Source organism: Hoplias malabaricus, chromosome X2 (assembly GCF_029633855.1).
Source record: "Hoplias malabaricus isolate fHopMal1 chromosome X2, fHopMal1.hap1, whole genome shotgun sequence".
Lineage (NCBI taxonomy): Eukaryota > Metazoa > Chordata > Actinopteri > Characiformes > Erythrinidae > Hoplias > Hoplias malabaricus.
The window spans coordinates 31,892,380-31,910,964 of NC_089819.1; the positions used below are offsets into that span (position 1 = coordinate 31,892,380).

Consider the following 18,585-nt stretch of genomic DNA (forward strand, 5'->3'; position numbering starts at 1 on the left):
ACCTGTGAGTGTGTGTGTGTCTGAGCGACAGAGAGAGGGCGGCAGTTTCTCAAAGTCTGTTCTTAATTTTTTTGTTTGTTTTTAATGTCATCTTCCACTGCCGAAGTTACATTCCAGTAATCAAGAATACAAACGGCAAGAAGGGTGAAAGTACACGGATAGTGTTCTCACTCCACACAAAATAACGAGGATTCATAAGTTTCTCACATTGGTTGCCAAGAAGAACGACCTGAAAATCCCATCATTCACTGCAACATTCAACATTCAACATTCTTCCTTAAGAGCACAAGTCCATTTTTGTGTTCTTGATATTGAGAAACAGAAAAGAGAGAGAAGGAAGGGTATAAGGCAGGTAGTTATGATTTTTAATAGATATTTAATACATTTCAGCATTAATAACGTACAATCCACATTGTGAACTCATCAGTTTTGGCACTGTGTTTACATCACCTAATAAAACCACCACCAGGCTCTGTAAAGAAAGTGAATTATGAGAGGAGGTTGTGGCCAAATTTGTTAAAATTAAGAATTAGCGTAAAAATAACACACATTGAATTCCCACATACATTAATTTTGATATATTTGTCCTAATTTCTTGCCTTAGCTTCTACAACCGGATTCCAAAAAGGTTGAGACACTAAACAAATTGTGAATAAAAAGTGAATGAAATGATGTGGAGATGGCAAATGTTAATATTTTGTTCGTAATAGAACATAGATGACAGATCAAAAGTTTAATGTGAGTAAATGTAACATTTTAAATATATATATTAAAATATGTTGATTCAAAATTTCACAGTGTCAACAAATCCCAAAAAAGTAGCAATAAGTGGCTGGAAAAAGGAAATTGAGCATATAACGAACAGCTGGAAGACCAATTAACACTAATTAGGTCAATTGACAACATGATTGGGTATAAAAAGAGCTTCTCAGAGTGTCAGTGTCTCTCTGAAGCCAAGATGGTAAGAGGATCACCAATTCCACCATTGTTGCACACAAAGATACCAGAATAGTGTTACCCAGCGTAAAATAGCAAAGACTTTTAAGTTATCATCATCAACCATGCATAACATCATCAAAAGATTCAGAGAATCTGGAACAATTGCTGTGCGTAAGGGTCAAGGCCGTAAAACTCTACAGGATGCTCATGATCTCCAGGCCCTTAAACATCACTGCACCTCAAACAGGAATGCCACTGAAAAGGAAATAACAGAATGGGCTCAGGAATACTTCCAGAAAGCATTGTCAGTGAACACAATCCACCGTGCCATCCGCCGTTGCCAGCTGGAACTCTACAGTGCAAAGAGGAAGCCATTTCTAAGCAAGCTCCACACGCTCAGATGTTTGTACCGGGCCAGGGGTCTTTTAAAATGGAGTGTGGCAAAATGGATGACTGTTCTGTGGTCAGAGGAGTCACGATTTGAAGTTCTTTATCAAACACTGGGATGCCATGTCATCCGGACCAGAGAGGACAAGGACAATCCAAGTTGTTATCAGAGCTCCGTTCAGAAGCCTGCATCACTGATGGTATGGGGTTGCATGAGTGTTTGTGGCATGGGCAGCTTGCATGTCTGGAAAGGCACCATTAATGCAGAGAACTATGTTCAGGTTCTAGAACAACATATGCTCCCATCTAGACGTCATCTCTTTCAGGGAAGACCCTGCATTTTTCAACAAGATAATGCCAGACCACATTCTGCAGCACAGTCCTTATCTTGGGTGGGATGGAGATGGGTCCAGAGGATGTGTGAAACTTTGATGGAATTAATTGCTGGAAAGAGTGAAAAAACGCTTTCAATGAGGTATTAGTTTTTCTCTCAGCATATCCCTTTGTGTCACATGATAGAAATGCCCAGAGACTCTGTTCTGGACAGATCTGTCTCTCATACACACACACGAACAGCATATGTTCAGTGCTCCACATGTCTGTGCCAAATCTTGACAGCAGGGTGCTAATGACCCAAGTGTTATTTATGGGCAAATTTAACTTATGGCTGCTGTTTAGATGACCAAAATAATGAATATGGTCTATGAAATAAGTCTTTTTTTCTTTTTTCTTTTTTTTCTTTGCTTTTCATTGTTACTGTTTGTGAAGCCCAGACCTGGTCTGTAGCATGAATATCTGTACTTTGTCTCTCTTGATTCTTTCCTCCCACATCCCTTGCTTCAATTTCTAGCTCGTAGCCCCACTTTTTCTTCTTGTACTTCTTTCTCTGTCACTGCCTCCAGCTCTTGCATCACTTTTTCCGATCCAGAAGAGAGCCAGGCCACCCCTGGAGACAATCACCCCAACACTATAACACCCCAAACATCATACACACAGTGCCAGCTGCCAAAGGAGAATGAAAAAGGGACATCACCACTTTGGCTCCTGGAATCACAAACAAAGCCTTCCACTGGTAAGAACAGTTTATAATGCTGAAGAATTGACAGCCATTCTTCAGCCACCAAAACGTAGTTTCCACCTGAAATGCTTCGCCTGCATAGCTATATCGGCTGTTTGATACATATTGGACACTAAGATGTCCACAGCTATCAGAATTTTGCCTGTTGCACTGTGAATGTCTGTCTGCCCATCCATGTGTCCACGCTGCTGTGCACTGGTGTTATCTGTCCAACTTTTGTTTATCAAGAAACACTTTAGCTGTGTTACTGTGGACAGTAACTAGCAGTTACTGCCTGCTCTGCAGACTGTGACATAAAGATAGGATTGAAAAAAGTTGATCAATTTCACACAACCACATCCAGAAAATTATTTTACAACTCAGACTATCCATAGGTTTCAGTCATAAACTACTTAAACCCCACAGTCTTTATTGAAATTGTGTATTTATGACTAAGTACTGAGTGGCAGGCGATATTGTGCAGAGTAGCCGCTATATTGGCTACCAACTCATTACTCAGTGACTTAATTTACAACTTAAAACAACTTAAATTAAAACCTAAACCTATTGAAACCTATTGTTTCATTGTTTCTACCAACAATTTTAATCCTGATTTATTCATTCATTCATTATCTGTAACCGCTTATCCAGTTCATGGTCGCGGTGGGTCCAGAGCCTACCTGCAATCATTGGACGCAAGGCAGGAATACACCCTGGAGGGGGCGCCAGTCCTTCACAGGGCAACACACACACACATTCACTCACACACTCACTTCTACGGACACTTTTTTGAGTCACCAATCCACCTACCAACGTGTGTTCTTGGAATGTGGGAGGAAACCGGAGCACCCGGAGGAAACCCACGCGGACACGGGGAGAACACACCAACTCCTCACAGACAGTCACCCGGAGCGGCAATCGAACCCACAACCTCTAGGTCCCTGGAGCTGTGTGACTGCGACACTACCTGCTGCGCCACCGTGCCGCCTTAATCCTGATTTAGATGTAAAAAATTAAAGAACTAGAAATAAGGATCCGTGCCTGAGCCTTCATATAGAAATCTGCTATTAAAAACCTTACATTAAAATATCACATCCAGTCAGGGCATTAAATTACATTTGTTTGAACACACAAAAAATATTTTACCATGCACTTATTACTACAATTGATAAATCCCTAAAGAAAAAAAACACTAACAGATTTTATTTATATACATATAGTGGCTGTTTTAATTCAGTAGCGTGATGTAGCGGAGTAACAGTATTCGAGCTGGTTATGCTTAATGGTGATTATCACTTATAATAATTATTATTATTATTACTGACTTAAATGACAAATATATTAACAATTAATTAGAGAGGGAAATACTGTCACCGCTAGGTGAGTTCTCAGGATTTTCAGACTCTTAAGGAACAAACTCCACACACTGTATTATTTCAAATAATTAGGGTATAATTTTACCAAGAGATTTAATTCGCCATCAGCTCTGAAAATGAGGAATTTAGCTTACTTTTCCACGATTCAACCACACGATGGGTACAGCAGCGCTTTTGAGGTGATTGGAGAGAGGTCCAGCTTGGCTCCCGCATTTCTTTCGTGGGAGCGTTGATGCTGGGTGAGCGTAGACGTTTTCACTTGCGAGGCAGGCCACTTCAGGCGCACTCAGAGCGTGGTAATGTCAGTTGAAGGATTTCTTCTGGCTTTCTGTCCTGAGTGGGAGTTTCCCTCCATATGAAAGGGGCGTCAGAATAAGTTTGCTGTTTTCCTCCGATCTTCAGAAGCTGTTTTTACGAATTAATTAGCTTATTTTACGATTTCAACGATGGCCCTTATTCTGGCCAAAATAAGTTTCACCTGCTTTGATCTCTCGTAAAATTAAACTTGGATTGGGCTACAAACACGAACACAAATAAAAAGAAAGAAAAGATTACTGACAATTAATCGACGTTTACTCTTTTAGTTTCTGTATTGCACTGCTAACTGACACAAGGCGTCCCTTGGAAGTTGCGTGAAGTCCTTTTCTTTAAGAGTCTTTGAAGAGTCGGCTTGTCGGCGTAGAGAGAAGACAAAAGAGCGTAAAAGGCGTACGAGAGGAGATCAAAAAGCGTGGAAAAACTGTTAAGAGTTAAGCGATAAGAGACAAGAGAGAGTTCACTGCTCCCTTTTCATCGGAGGCGCAGTCACGCCCATTTGGGAGGTCTCGTTCTCTGATTGATTCCTGGGTCTGAGGTTCACGTTTCACGGTTTCACAGTCTTCTCCAGTTTCGCATCTCTGAAAATTCACATTTTTCCTGGACGGATACATAACCTTAATTTAATCAAAATACTTCATACATACTTGAATATAGCATAATGAGTGTACTGGATTACTTTTATCAAACATATATATATATCGAGTACATTACCAACTATTCTAGATGTTACAAATTAATTCGTCTTTCTAAATGAAGACAGGAATGTTTCCTCGTGATTGATACAGTAATTCACATCACTCGGTTAGTTAGTAGACAGTCACCTGAGAGAGGATAACATTAATACACATTGCATAAAACATGTTTATAAACAGTGGCCCATATGCGTCCGTTATGTGTTTAGAGGGAGATAGGGCGAAAAGTGATTTCGCAAATGTCCACTTGGGGGCACTGTTGGTCCATCCTGTTTGTCTGGTTTGAACTAGGGTTGCGAGAGGTCACCATAAGGCAGTCCTGGGTCATCTGTTGATTTTTGCGATTAGATAAAGGGTCGCCATCCTGACGCTGATGGCAATAAAGCTGGGGTTCTTTAATCCTGGTCTCTAAGGCTCTGATTGATCTTTTAGGCTTAATGGGGTCATAAACTTTGGGGTTTCCAATTTACATTGCAGAAGAAAAGGGGGGTCACTGAAAAGTGTTCTGCTTAGCCTTTGTTGTCAGACATAGGTGTGTGCGTGAGTTTGTGTGCGTGTGTGGGGGCGGGTGCAGAGTCTTTCAACACACACACACTCTGTGGAATGTAGGTCCTGTCCCAAACTTATCATCAGAGTGGAGAGTCAGAGTCTTAATTTTTCGTTTCTTGATCTGGGTACATACTCCACTACAGTGAAGTTGTTACATTTCTAAAGATTACAAGAACAAATAAAATATATTAAATAATGTTCAAACACCTACACATTTAATGCAAAGAACACATCATTGGGAAGATAATTTGCTTTATTAAACAGGAACAAGCTGCAGGATGAAGGTGTTCTTTATTTACTGTTTAAAAGTCTCAGATATGCATTACATCATATTCTACATAATCACAAAAACAGTTCTGTTCCTTACTGTTGTGTAACTTTAGCTTAGATTCTATTGCAGAATAAATACTCATTTCAACTTTGCCACTTACAATCTCTACAATCACTCGCCCAGTTACATTTAACAAATACTTCCCCACACAAACATCACGCTAGAATAATCTTTCTCTAATTTCCCGACAGAATCAATCATAAAATTACTTTATGAGAAAGTATTTCCAGACTGTTCATTGTTATGTTTATACTTTACTCAAAGTTCTGTAGCCTAATTAAATACTAAGATTCTCCAAATCTAATAATTTAGTGCTGGTGTCTGTTGAGAGGCTCCATGATCCGCCATTGCTGTAAAAAAATAAATAAATAAATAAATCTGGTGCATTATAGTCAACGGAGTTGACGCAACTCTCTCTCTATATATGGCTCTGGTCTCAACCAAAGAAGTGATCATGTGGTCTCTTGCTTGGGGGAAATGTACATATGACATGATGATATAATAAATATGCAAATTAGCACATTGCAACATCTAGTGACATTAGCGACTTTTCAAGCAAGCTTTAGCTATTTTTGATTTTGAAGTAATTTAAGGTAAAAATATTACATTCTGGTGGTGCTGAAGGTAGTGCCGCTGTCAAATCCCTCTACACTTAGCTATAATGGGATTCTTTTTCTGTGAAGCAACAATGTAGTTTAATTTTTCTATCACAATTTCTCAGATATCTTCTTTTGTCTTCTTCTGATGGTTTATGCAGAGCTTTTCGGTTATTAACACAACTGCAGAGGTTTTCACTCACATTTTCCTGTTTTTATTCCCTTGCTTTCTTTTGTGAAATCAGAAACAGAATAGCGAATCATTTATCCATTTTTCAAATCATCATTTCATATTCGTTCATGAAAAGTGTGATAACTTTTGTCATACTTTTCTTTATCAAAATATATTTTTTGGTTCTCCTTGTTTTTGTAAAAAAAAAATAGGATGTCAATAAATATTTTACATGATATTTACTGTTAATGAAATTAACACACAATAAATAGTATTCCATTAATAAACATTCACCTTTTAGAAGATAATGAAAACAGGCAATGGTGCTCTGAGAAACACTAATCAATACTACATTTAATTAATCTTACCCCTTGCAGAAATTATGAAACCACCACCATTAGAAAATATTTAGCCAGCTTTTTTACTTTGTAGCATATCAGCAAGCATACATTTTTACCATAAATTTCCAGTTAGACAGAAACATTGCTCTAGTGCAAGATGCATGCATCCTGAAAAATGAATTCACCTCCACCAAAATTTCTAATGATGGACACAACCCTGTTTCATAAATGACTGAGGAAAGGTGATTATTCAGATAGTCATATTTTTATAAGGTTCATTAAAACTGCACAAGACTAAAGTTCCAGCATCATCTACTTTACCAAAGCCGATTTGTGACTCATCACTGAATATCATAATCATCCAACAATCCCCTCTCCCTGCTTGCTTTTTGTTAGACCACTGTAACAATGTTTTCCTCTCTTTAGGTGTTAGTACAGGTTTTAGTTAGACTTTTTCTAATCGAATTGAATATAATTTCTTCAAGGCATGTTTCAAGAAGCCAAATATTTCAGCTATTAAATGCAAATAATTTTTTGGTCATATCTGTATATTGCTGACTGAATTTTCCCTAAATGTGTCAATACTACCATTTTTGCCAGGGGTAAGTTCACTTGCCATATTGTAATATTCTACCCACCTCCAGCCACAGACATAAAGAGATTAGATAAGAGCACACCGAAGGTAAATGTCAAAGAAAGCTGAGTTTTAAAATGATTAAGACATAAATAACATGCAATTCCTAATAACAATGCAATAGGGCTAGAGCAAAACTTTTAGCACAAAACTGTTAAACAGCAGTTAAATCTTTTTTATTGGACAGCTGGGAAATTCCACAGGTGTTTCTGTCCATTCCTCCAAAGTGAGAAGACAACTCAGTTCTATGGATCTGACTGTTTCACAATAAGTTTAATACTTTTAATCATACTTGAAATTGTCATTACAATTATTTTCTGAAATCTATATACACTTGTGCATGAATGGTGTTTAGAACTTGTACTGGCCACATATTCAACAAATATTATTAGGTTTTCACATTCCACACATGCTAATAGGTATACATACTGGTAACTCTAAATCCGCGATATCCCGATATCAATGTGAAACTCAATAAATTAAGATTAAAATAAAGAATGTGTGTGTTTCTGAAGGTGGCACAGTGGCGCAGGTAGTGTCGCAGTCACACAACTCCAGGGGCCTGGAGGTTGTGGGTTCGATTCCTGCTCCGGGTGACTGTCTGTGAGGAGTTGAAGTGTTCTACCTGTGTCCGCGTGGGTTTCCTCCGGGTGCTCCGGTTTCCTCCCACAATCCAAAAACACACGTTGGTAGGTGGATTGGCGACTCAAAAGTGTCCGTAGGTGTGAGTGAATGTGTGTGTGTTGCCATGTGAAGGACTGGCACCCCCCAGGGTGTATTCCCGCCTTGCGCCCAATGATTCCAGGTAGGCGTTGGACCCACCGCGACCCTGAACTGGATAAGAGGTTACAGAGAATGAATGAATGAATGTGTTTCTGAACAGCAGTACATTCATAAACTGAAAATAAACTGTTTTTACTGTGTAATGAAATCAGAATTATTTTGCAGGTTTCTTCAACAAGAGATATCTCCTTAGATTAGATCACAAGTAAATCAATTGTTATAGTGCATGCAGTTTTTGCAATCCAAGGCTGTATTCCCTGAACAACCACAAATAAAATTACAAATAAATAAATACGTAAGTGAATAATAGATATACAAGTATCTATATTTAAATAGAAGCATTACGTCAAATGAGTATAGTCTGCAGCGTGACAAGCTCCCTCTGCTGCTGCAAGAGGGTAATACACATTGGTAATGCAGTTTGAGTCTGCTGTTCAAGGGTTATCGTGGCATTTTTCTGTGTGTTTATCGCAAAAACTCATCGTGATAACGATAAAATTACAATTAATCATGCAGCACTAGTGCTGACAAGGCATATTCTCCTTTCATTATATTTGAGGGTACATTTTTTTGGGCAATAAGGGACAGTGAGTGTTTGTATAGACTTCTGGGTTGGGAGAGAGCTTGACTGGTATGCAGGAGGTGTTGACATGTCAGTGTCTACTGCGGATCAAGATAATGAAAGGACAACTTTTTAGGTGCCTAAAAAAGAAAGGAAAAATAATGGATAATGACTAACCTTAAATTCATAACCAGCTACCAAAAAATATTTGTAGGAGACCTATTACAGTAAAACCTTGAACTTCTGAGTAAACTTTTTTTTACTTAGTAAAACTTACTAAGTGTTACTTACTAAGTGTTTTTTTTTGTTTGTTTGTTTTTGTTTTTGTTTTTTTTCTTTATGACGCAAGCTGAGATCCGAGTTGCTAGTGAGCGAGTTTACACCACCTGCCACTAGGTGGCCCAGCAAGCATTCAGTTCACTTGGTTATCTTGCCATGCAAGCGTCTCTGTCACATTGCTGTTTTTTTGTAGCATTGTGTGCAAGTTATTTTCAGCGATAAAGCACGAGAAGAAAAACTCCTGCCAATCTCCTCCACCTCTGCCAGCGTCTTTGTCTACCTCTTACAGTTAAATACACATAATAGAGCTAGTTTATTTCTTTACATTCTCTTTTATGTAGTTTTATATTTTTCTACATTATTTGGTATTTAAAGGGTACATGCATAAGTCATTTCCTGTAGAGAGTGTGTGTCAGACACAGAAAATCTCCAGCTGAACGCTACTTGTTTCTGTCAACTCTAGAAAATGTCATTTTTTTCTCCCATTTTCTGGAGTTCATATATAAAAATGTCTTGGGCTTGTTGCTTTGCATTATTATTCAGGTGATAAAAGGATTTATTTTGGGTCATCAATTTAAAAGCATTCAATTCCTTATAAAGAGCCAATTTTCTATTCAATCGGGTCTCTAGTTTATAATGTAATTTGTGTGTGTGCATGCGTGTATACAAGGGGGGGCAAGTAGGATGTCACTTTGATACCCCAAAGTTTCAGAAATATTCCTATATATAAATCTTAACAGCTTTAAGAGTTTATGTTGTTATATATTATAGCAGTTAAAAAAATAATTGTATCTTTTTCTAGGCACAGTAACACTGACGTGGTGGTGTTGTGTTAATGTGTTGCACTGAAAGGATCAGAGACAGCTGGGCTGCATGAGTAAACCCTCAGTGTCACTGCTGGACTGAGAAAAGTCCACCAAGCAAAAATATCTCTCCAACAGTATCCTGTGTCCATTGATTACCACAAACTGTGCAGCAAGAAATGAGCTGCAGTCACATGGTGGGCAAACAAGGCAGGTGTGTCTAACAGAGTTGACCGTGACTGGATACATCGCTTAAAAACTCCAGCAGCACTGCTGTGGTTGATCCACTCATACCAAAGCAACACACAGTAACACACCATCACTGCAGCGTTGAGAATGATACACCACGCAAATCACACCTTTTCTCTGGGGGTCCAGACCACTGAAGGACAGGGTGAAAGGGAGCAAACAAAGTATCCAGAGCATAAGGTGCACTACAGTCTGTAGATTTTACAAATTGTAGAACTACAAAGTGCTCCTGTGTGGACAGTGGAGCAGAGAGAGCTCAGTGAGTGTAGAAAGAAGAAGGTGGTCATAATGTTATGATTGGTTAGTGTATATAGCTGATAAAAATACTTCACAATCAGAGTGTGTCATGGGAAGGAGTATGAATTTACCATGGGACTGGCTTCTCTTACCTTGTAATTTCCCACCATTATACCAGCTATTCATACAGGTAAATTCCTGATGTGCAATTGCATTACAAACTAGTGAACTGTTGCCATTAAGATGACAAAATAAATTGTAAAAAGTTAAGATGGTATCACTATCTCAGCCTGGCTCATTTCACTGCATCATTACAGAGCCATTAGCTGCAGCTTACTGAGAGGAATGGCACGCTTCACAAAGAAAAACAACACTGTAGGCTGTCAAGCACTCTGGCGTGTTTGAAAATGGTGGGCTTTTTTGGAGAAAATGGGTGTTTATATTTAGTGCTCAAGTTATAGCATGCTGCTGCATTTTTTATGGTGTTTATTTCTCCTCCATTCACTCATCATCATGAAGCATGTGATTAGACACCTAAGACTCAAACGCGGATTGATTGCATGTGATTTTATACCTTAAAATTGCTTTGCAGCTGACGTTACAGTACATAATAATTTCCATACTGGGGATCTACTCATTAGTCAAACAAACAACTCAAATAAAAAACTGTGATATTTAAACTGTTATATTGTTTCTGTCAACACTTAGTCCTCATTCATATGTTGAACTGAAAGAAATATTAGTTTGCATCCCTAAACCATTTATCCATGTCACATTTGTAAACAAAGCTCTGTTCGTTAGGATTTTGCATACATTTTGTGCATCAGTTGCATTCTATTGGCTATGGACCTCCTTCTACATGTCATGCCATAATAGCCTGTAATTGGTCCGCCTGTGTGTCAAATTTATTTTCTTGCAATAGTAGGTGGCTCTTCCCTACAAAGTCTCCCTAGAGAGTCTGGCAATGCAAGACTAGTCTGTCAATAGAGGAGCTCAAACTGCATCCTAAAGTAGAGCCATACTATGTAGTGTGCATTGCAGATAATAAGACTAATAATACAGACAGTATTTAGATGGAAACTTGAACCTCATAGCTCACATAAATTATTTTCTACATACAGCACACTTCATGGGTGCATAAACCGTAATTTTATGGTCGACTATGCCCTATGGAGGGTGACAATAGTGGGGCTGGCCCTGAATATTCAGCTGTTTGGATATTCGTTCATTGAGTCTTTAATTTTGAGATTTGAGTCCACTCCACCTGTATTCAGGCTTATCAACATAAAAGTCTAGAATGAAGCCTAAAACAGCCTAACACACTACAACAATCTACTTGCGATGAAGCATGGAAAAGTTACAGTTCATTTTGTCAGCATTATACCTGGAATTAGACCAGACCACCTTCACAAAGCTCTGGTTGACTCATACTCTAAAATTGGTATTTGGGACAACCCTAGAAAGGAGATATTTTGGATTGAGCCTCAGCTTCACTGTGGTGCAGAAACTTTTCTCACTGATTGCACGCACTTTCAGACAAGAACTACTTTATTAAACTTTAAGCCAAACCAGAGGTATGATTTAGGTAGCTAGATAGTTGTGATTGTAGTGTAAAATTAATATGTTTTCATTTTTCATATAAAGGATTTGATTTTTGGGACTTTAATCTTCAGAACTCAGCCTGCTCAGTGACTTATCTGATCATCTCCACATCCCCCAGAATCCAGATAACTTTTGGTGCATCAAAGTCTGGATAAGGGAGTCATTAACTTCTCTCTCCGCATATGATACAAGGTCACCAGGAGGCAAGAAAAGAATTCAGCTTCAGCCAGAGATACAGAGACTTACTTAATGATAAACCTTAATTCCCTATTTCTTCTCACACATTCAAAGATTCTTAAAACTACAGAATCAAATTTTCACAGATGAATTGATTCGTTTCACAAATTTCAATGTTGTAAATTTAATTCCAGTTGGACAATCAAAAATGGAATTATAATTGTGTTTAAAAATTTGTATCATAAATCACCAGCATCTTCACATAGCAGCTGTCTGTTATAGCTAGATACTATATGTGTGTCAATTGTGTAAAACATTATATTTTGTCTGAAGAGTTAACATATAATCTTTCCTGTTGCTTGTAACGCTGCATGTTTAGCTCTCACAAACTTCCATCTTTAGCTAGCAGTGCTCAAACTTGCGTAGCTTGTTGCCTTGACGCCCCCCCTTGACGCCACTGCTCTAGGCAATCTTGAAACAACTACCTTATTCTGTATTCTATGGAGTTTTAAGCATCACTACTGTGATCACCTAGAACAAATGCAACAGACACTAACACCATTTCAGTATCACTGCAGTGCTTGGAATCATCCATGGTGAAAGGGGACAAACAAAGTATGCAGAGCAACCGATGGACAACAGTCAGTAATTGTAGAACTACAAAGTGTTCCTGTATGGTCGGGGAGCTGAGAGAATGGACATTTAGTCTAGAAACAAGGGGGTGGGCATAATTTAATGGCTGACCATTGAAACAGGAAATCATGGGTTATTGCTTGACATTTACTAAATGCTTCAGGTACATTTTGTTTTTAAGAAGGTCTTAGTTATGTTTAAAAAAAATAATACTTTACTGATAAATGAATAGGGCGGCACAGTGGCGCAGCAGGTATTGTCACAGTCACACAGCTCCAGGGACCTGGAGGTTGTGGGTTCGATTCCCGCTCCGGGTGACTGTCTGTGAGGAGTTGGTGTGTTCTCCCCGTGTCCGCGTGGGTTTCCTCCGGGTGCTCCGGTTTTCTCCCACAGTCCAAAAAAACACTTGTTGCAGGTGGATTGGCGACTCAAAAAAGTCCTCGTAGGTGTGAGAGTGAGTGAATGTGTGTGTGTCTGTGTTGCCCTGTGAAGAACTGGCGCCCCCTCCAGGGTGTATTCCTGCCTTGCGCCCAATGATTCCAGGTAGACTCTGGACCCACCGCGACCCTGAATTGGATAAGCGGTTACAGATAATGAATGAATGATAAATGAATCCGCAAAGCTAATAGCTAGTTTGTGAGTGAAAACCTCTGCACTTGTTTTAGTAACCAAAAAGCTCTGGATAAACCTTCAAAAGAAGATATCCGAGACGTGTTAAGAAAATATGAAATCAAACACTTGAAGAAGTCTCATTATAGCCAAGTGTAGAGGGAATTGCTCTGCCTGTTTTTTCTGGGCAAGCTCATTAGGTTGCAGCACTCACTGTGACAAATAAATCTGCAAAAAAACTTGACCAAGAGTGAAGCTGCTTGTTTCATGGTGCTTTTCCACCACATGTGTCCGGCTCAACTAGACTCGGTTTGGCTCACTGTCGCTTGTCACTTTTTCACTAGCACAGCTCCATGCAAAATGGAGCCGGTGACGTTGCAGTGATGGATAGTAACGAAGTAAGTGTAATTTGTACTTAAGTACTTTTTTTGTGTATGTGTACTTTACTAAAGTATTTCCATTTTGGGTGACTTTTTACTCTTACTCCACTACAATTCAAGTCAAATACCTTATGTTTTACTCCACTACATTATGAAAATCTGCTGTTACTATGAAAATCAGTAAATAAAACTGTAACGTGTCTGAACAAATTTCCCAGCTCCGCACAATGGCACCATTGCTTGGACATGAACGAACACAGTCTCTGTGCTAAAACAAGTGAAAATATTTTTCTGCCTAAAACCAACAATACCAAAGGCAGACTTGTTTTTATCAACTGTTGTGCAAATATGACACAGTAAGTAATCACTGTTAGTTCTTAGAACTGTTATGAATTAACAAAATGATTTGTACCATTTAGTATTTGTCTGTATTTGAGTCTTCAGTAAACATCATTCATATACATGGTTTACACATCTGTAGATGTCACAAATCACTCACACACAAGGGTTAAGGACATTTGGGGAGTTATTAAACACAATGAAAAAAGTGAGGTCAAAATCAGAAGAAATATTCCAAAACCCAAAAATCAGTACACTACAAATCCCAAAAACAAAAACGGGTATCAGGCAAAAAGTCAGAAAAGCAAAACCGTAGCCTGTTTAAGAAACAGTTGTCTCAGAATAGCAGAAATAGCTCAAACTATACTCTGCAACTATATAGACAAAACAGATAGTTTTAGATAGTAGAAGAACACTGTGTAATAATTTTACATTAAAATTACTGCTTCAAAAACATTGTGATACTTCACTAACCTGTAACATGGAGACTAGGTCCTCTATCATTGCCGCTACTCGTGTTAGCACTGCAGAAACTGTACTATGAAACCTTTGGAGGAGGGTAGGAAACCACCCCTTCCCAACCAAATGCTACAATGCTGTAAAAGTTAATTGCACTAGGGGGAATCCTAGGAGCAGAAAAAGTCCCCCAAATCTTACCTAGTGTTTGAGTAAAAGATGTTATGCCCATGTGTCCTATGCCATTGTGAACGTTTATACTTATGCATTAGTGCCTGTGTTGCTCTGCAATTACACCACCAGACCACTAGGGCTGAATTTCAAACATTTTCTTTGTTATATTTAGTCTTAATATTTAAGAGTTAATATTTCTGGACTTCTGAGCAGTGTTCATTCGACTTCAGACCTATCACATTTGTGATCTGCTTACATGTGATGAGTTACATTTCTGGAGAGGTGCGCATCAGGCAGTGCTGCCTACAGCATAGGTTCAACACAGAAGCATTAACTGGTCTTAATACTCGGATACTGTTGATTTGGAGGGGCAGCAGAAAGACTGGGGACAAAGAGTGACACTATAATCTTTTCACCTAAAATGTGTTAAGCATGTAACAGTTCGGTTGTGAAAAAGTACACTAAACATGCAACAAATTAGTGTTTGCTTCTGGCTGTGTCCCAAACTACACACAGCTGTACTGAATAGTGTGTTTAAAAAAAAAAGAAAGAAAAAAAAATTTTTATAATGTTAGGGGTGGGACTTTAACGTGATAATTTCAATTAATTAAATAACGAAATAAAAGATTTAAAGCATTTTAATCGCACTTTGCACCGTGAAATGTTTCTCAGTGCATGAGTTCCAGGCATACGAATTATAACGACACACAATGTGATGAACATGATGGAGATGACGGAAGAGACTATGCTGGTGGATGGGAAATTTAAATACAAGAAACTTCCAGATGGAAGTACAAACAAAAATGTTGTTATTTGCACTTTATGCAGGAAGGAGCGAAAAACGAATTTCCGTGAAGTAGGGGAAAGATATTTTTTATGTATTTAACGAGTATTTAGACTTTTAAAACCCTCCCTGTACTGTTAACAACCCACCGTTTGCATTAAACAGTCATTCTATAATGTTTTTCAGCTGGAACTACATGTGATATCCTACCAGTTTCTTCAATAGAGTTATTCCTAAGCTGTGATTTAGCGTAAGTAAATTTCTCTCGGATGTGGACATGAACAATACATTTACTGTACGTAAGAAAAACTTGTAAATTATATATTTTGTCACCTACAGGCCTAGTCTAATACATGTAAATAATAAAAAAGCCCCCTTGAAAAAACCTGTAGCGAATCCGCGAAAGATGAACCGCGAAGTAGCGAGGGATTACTGTACTGCAAACAGTGTCGCCAGTCAACACTTGACCACATGTCAGGGTTCACATTCAGAAACAGTGTCTTTACCTGTCCAATTTTATCTTGGACATGTAGGTCATCATGTTGGATGACTTTACATATAATATAGCAGAATTATTTATTCATTCATTCATAATCTTTAACCGCTTATCCAGTCAGGGTCACGGTGGGTCCAGAGCCTACCTGGAATCATTGGGCGCAAGGCGGGAACACACCCTGGATGGGGCGCCAGTCCTTCACAGGGCAACACAGACACACACACACACATTCGCTCACACACTCAGACCTACGGACACTTTTGAGTAGCCAGTCCACCTACCAATGTGTGTTTTTGGACTGTGGGAGGAAACCGGAGCACCCGGAGGAAACCCACGTGGACACGGGGAGAACACACCAACTGCTCACAGACAGTCACCCGGAGCGGGAAACGAACACACAAACTCCAGGCCCCTGGAGCTGTGTGACTGCGACACTACCTGCTGCACCACCGTGCCGCCCTATATAGCAGAATTAGCTAGAATTAATTATTATTAATGAATTATGATCCTTGGCCCGCTGTAGGTTCTTGTAATAACCAACGATTGGTTTTATCACACAACTGGTTTATTAATAATAATATCAAATAATGAATATTGATTATACATTCATATAATGAAATGGATTACAGCGGTACATGAGGGAGCAGGCAGATTAATATATGAGGGAATTTCTCTATGATAATTACCCTAAATTCTACAAAGGCTATTGTTTATCCCAGCAAAGCATTCAGCACCAACCTCCTAAGTTATGAAGAAATGAAACCATGTGACCTTACGTATCCCTGGAGATGGACTGGAGATAGCTGGGAGCATGTCGCTTCCTGAAGCACTGCAGCCGCGGGCCTTGTAGCACTGCAGCCGCTGGGTTCCACTTTCTCTCTCTGGGCCAGAGACACGGCGACCCCTCAGTCAGAGTTCTGAAGGTCTCTGTGGGAGTTCTCCATCATCGTTGATCTGCCTCCTGGTGAGAGACACGTCCATGCAGGTCTCTCCTGGGCCTCATCTCAGAAGGTCATTCTGAGGGTGCGTGTGGCCTTCTCCGTCGCTGATCCTGAACCTCTTGTCATCACTTTGAGGGTCCGAGGTCTCCTTCAATGCTCTGGGTGTGGCATTGATATTTGCTGGAATAAACTACAGTCCTTTTAACTATAGTTTTCTACGAGAGATAAAATTAAAATAGAGCTTCTGTTCTATCTGGACCACGCTTAAGGGGCCGAAGTGATTGGTCCTCAGGGATTTTGGATTGGAGCATCTCTTGCTCCTGATTGGTACCTTGGTAGTGACATCACGTAAAATGTATGACACTTGACAAGACAAAGACCATCCCTGTTGAATGAATATCCCAGGATTCTGACTCATACTTTTGTAATATAAAAGATCATAAGTTACACAAAACAGTATCATTAAGACAAACCATGTTTTACATAACTCTTAACCAAATAAAACACAGAGGAATTGGCTACCTTGGTTCTACATAAGTTCATAAAAAAGGTGATTTAAAACATATGTTAATTAATTCCACCGATTTTGATTGTCTAAATGGAATTAATTTAACACAGTTGTTCCCATATGTAACTTCAACTCTTTTAAACCAGTGGGAATTAAGGTTTAATTCTATAGGTTGAGAAGTTCTTAATTAAGCAGTTTTACACAGAGCATAAACTGATCCTTGGGAGTGTCTCCCAAAAGATTCCGCTCTTGATCCTGTGTGGCCTTGGGTCATAAAAAAGGTCCCTGGAGAGTGGTTTACGACACTTCTCTGTGTTATCTTCTCAAATTCCCATCTGCTTGCATGATGAGATGAGAGACTGAGAGTGGAGAAAGGTCTTTCTGCGTATTAGTATAACTTTTGCATATTAAGTCCCCCATAAAGTATAATATCTTTTAATAAAAAGTAACAATCTGTTTATATATATATATATATATATATATATATATATATATATATATATATATATATATACACACACACACACACCTCCCTTAGCAGTGTTTCTGTAGTCTAGTATGTAAAGTTCTGTAGTATGTTGTTTGGGACACAACCTCACTGTCTAACATTAATGTTAATCAAATGCCGTTCATCAATGCCACTTTTTCCCTTCCGATACTGATATTTCATGTTCAAGTACCTGCCGATACAGAGTACAGATACCAACTTTATCCATCTTAATTACTAGACAGATGCCTATAAATCCAGATATATTGCTGTATTTACAGATTTTATTTTTTCTTTTGTGAAAGCAGTGTTCTATATTGTTAATAACATATAATAAGCTTGAATGAACAACATTTACTTTTTATTAACTGCACATTTAAAAACTAGAGATGAAACTTTCAGAGTGATGAAAAAAGAAATATTTCCACAATGCAATAACAAGTACAAATAGCACATAGTATAGCTTGACTGAACAGCTTTGTACACTCTCATAAGGATATTTGTCACAATATTTATGCATATTCAATGGCCATTAAGAACAGAGCACAGAACGTAAATACAGGCACATGCAGTGGAGCTCTACAGTGGAGGATTAAGACCGTTTTTGAGCACACAGACTGGATAGCTAGCTGATGGTGAGGAACAACGTTTCCTCACCATCCCAAAGTCTTTTTGTGATTACAATCCTGAATTA

At 38.7% G+C, this 18,585-nt stretch overlaps 1 protein-coding gene across 3 annotated transcripts in view; it reads left to right on the top strand.

The window, feature by feature from the left end:
* Window positions 1-18,585, top strand: part of LOC136676342 (DNA annealing helicase and endonuclease ZRANB3-like) — a 166,768-nt gene that overhangs the window by 111,649 nt on the left and 36,534 nt on the right. For 2 of the 3 annotated variants that reach the window (XM_066653271.1, XM_066653272.1), the window contains exon 15: window positions 2,177-2,398. The exons of the other annotated variant lie outside the window; for it this stretch is intronic. In XM_066653271.1, the coding sequence (XP_066509368.1) occupies window positions 2,177-2,398 (222 nt within the window). The remainder of the gene's footprint in view (window positions 1-2,176; window positions 2,399-18,585) is intronic. 3 annotated transcript variants of the gene reach the window in all.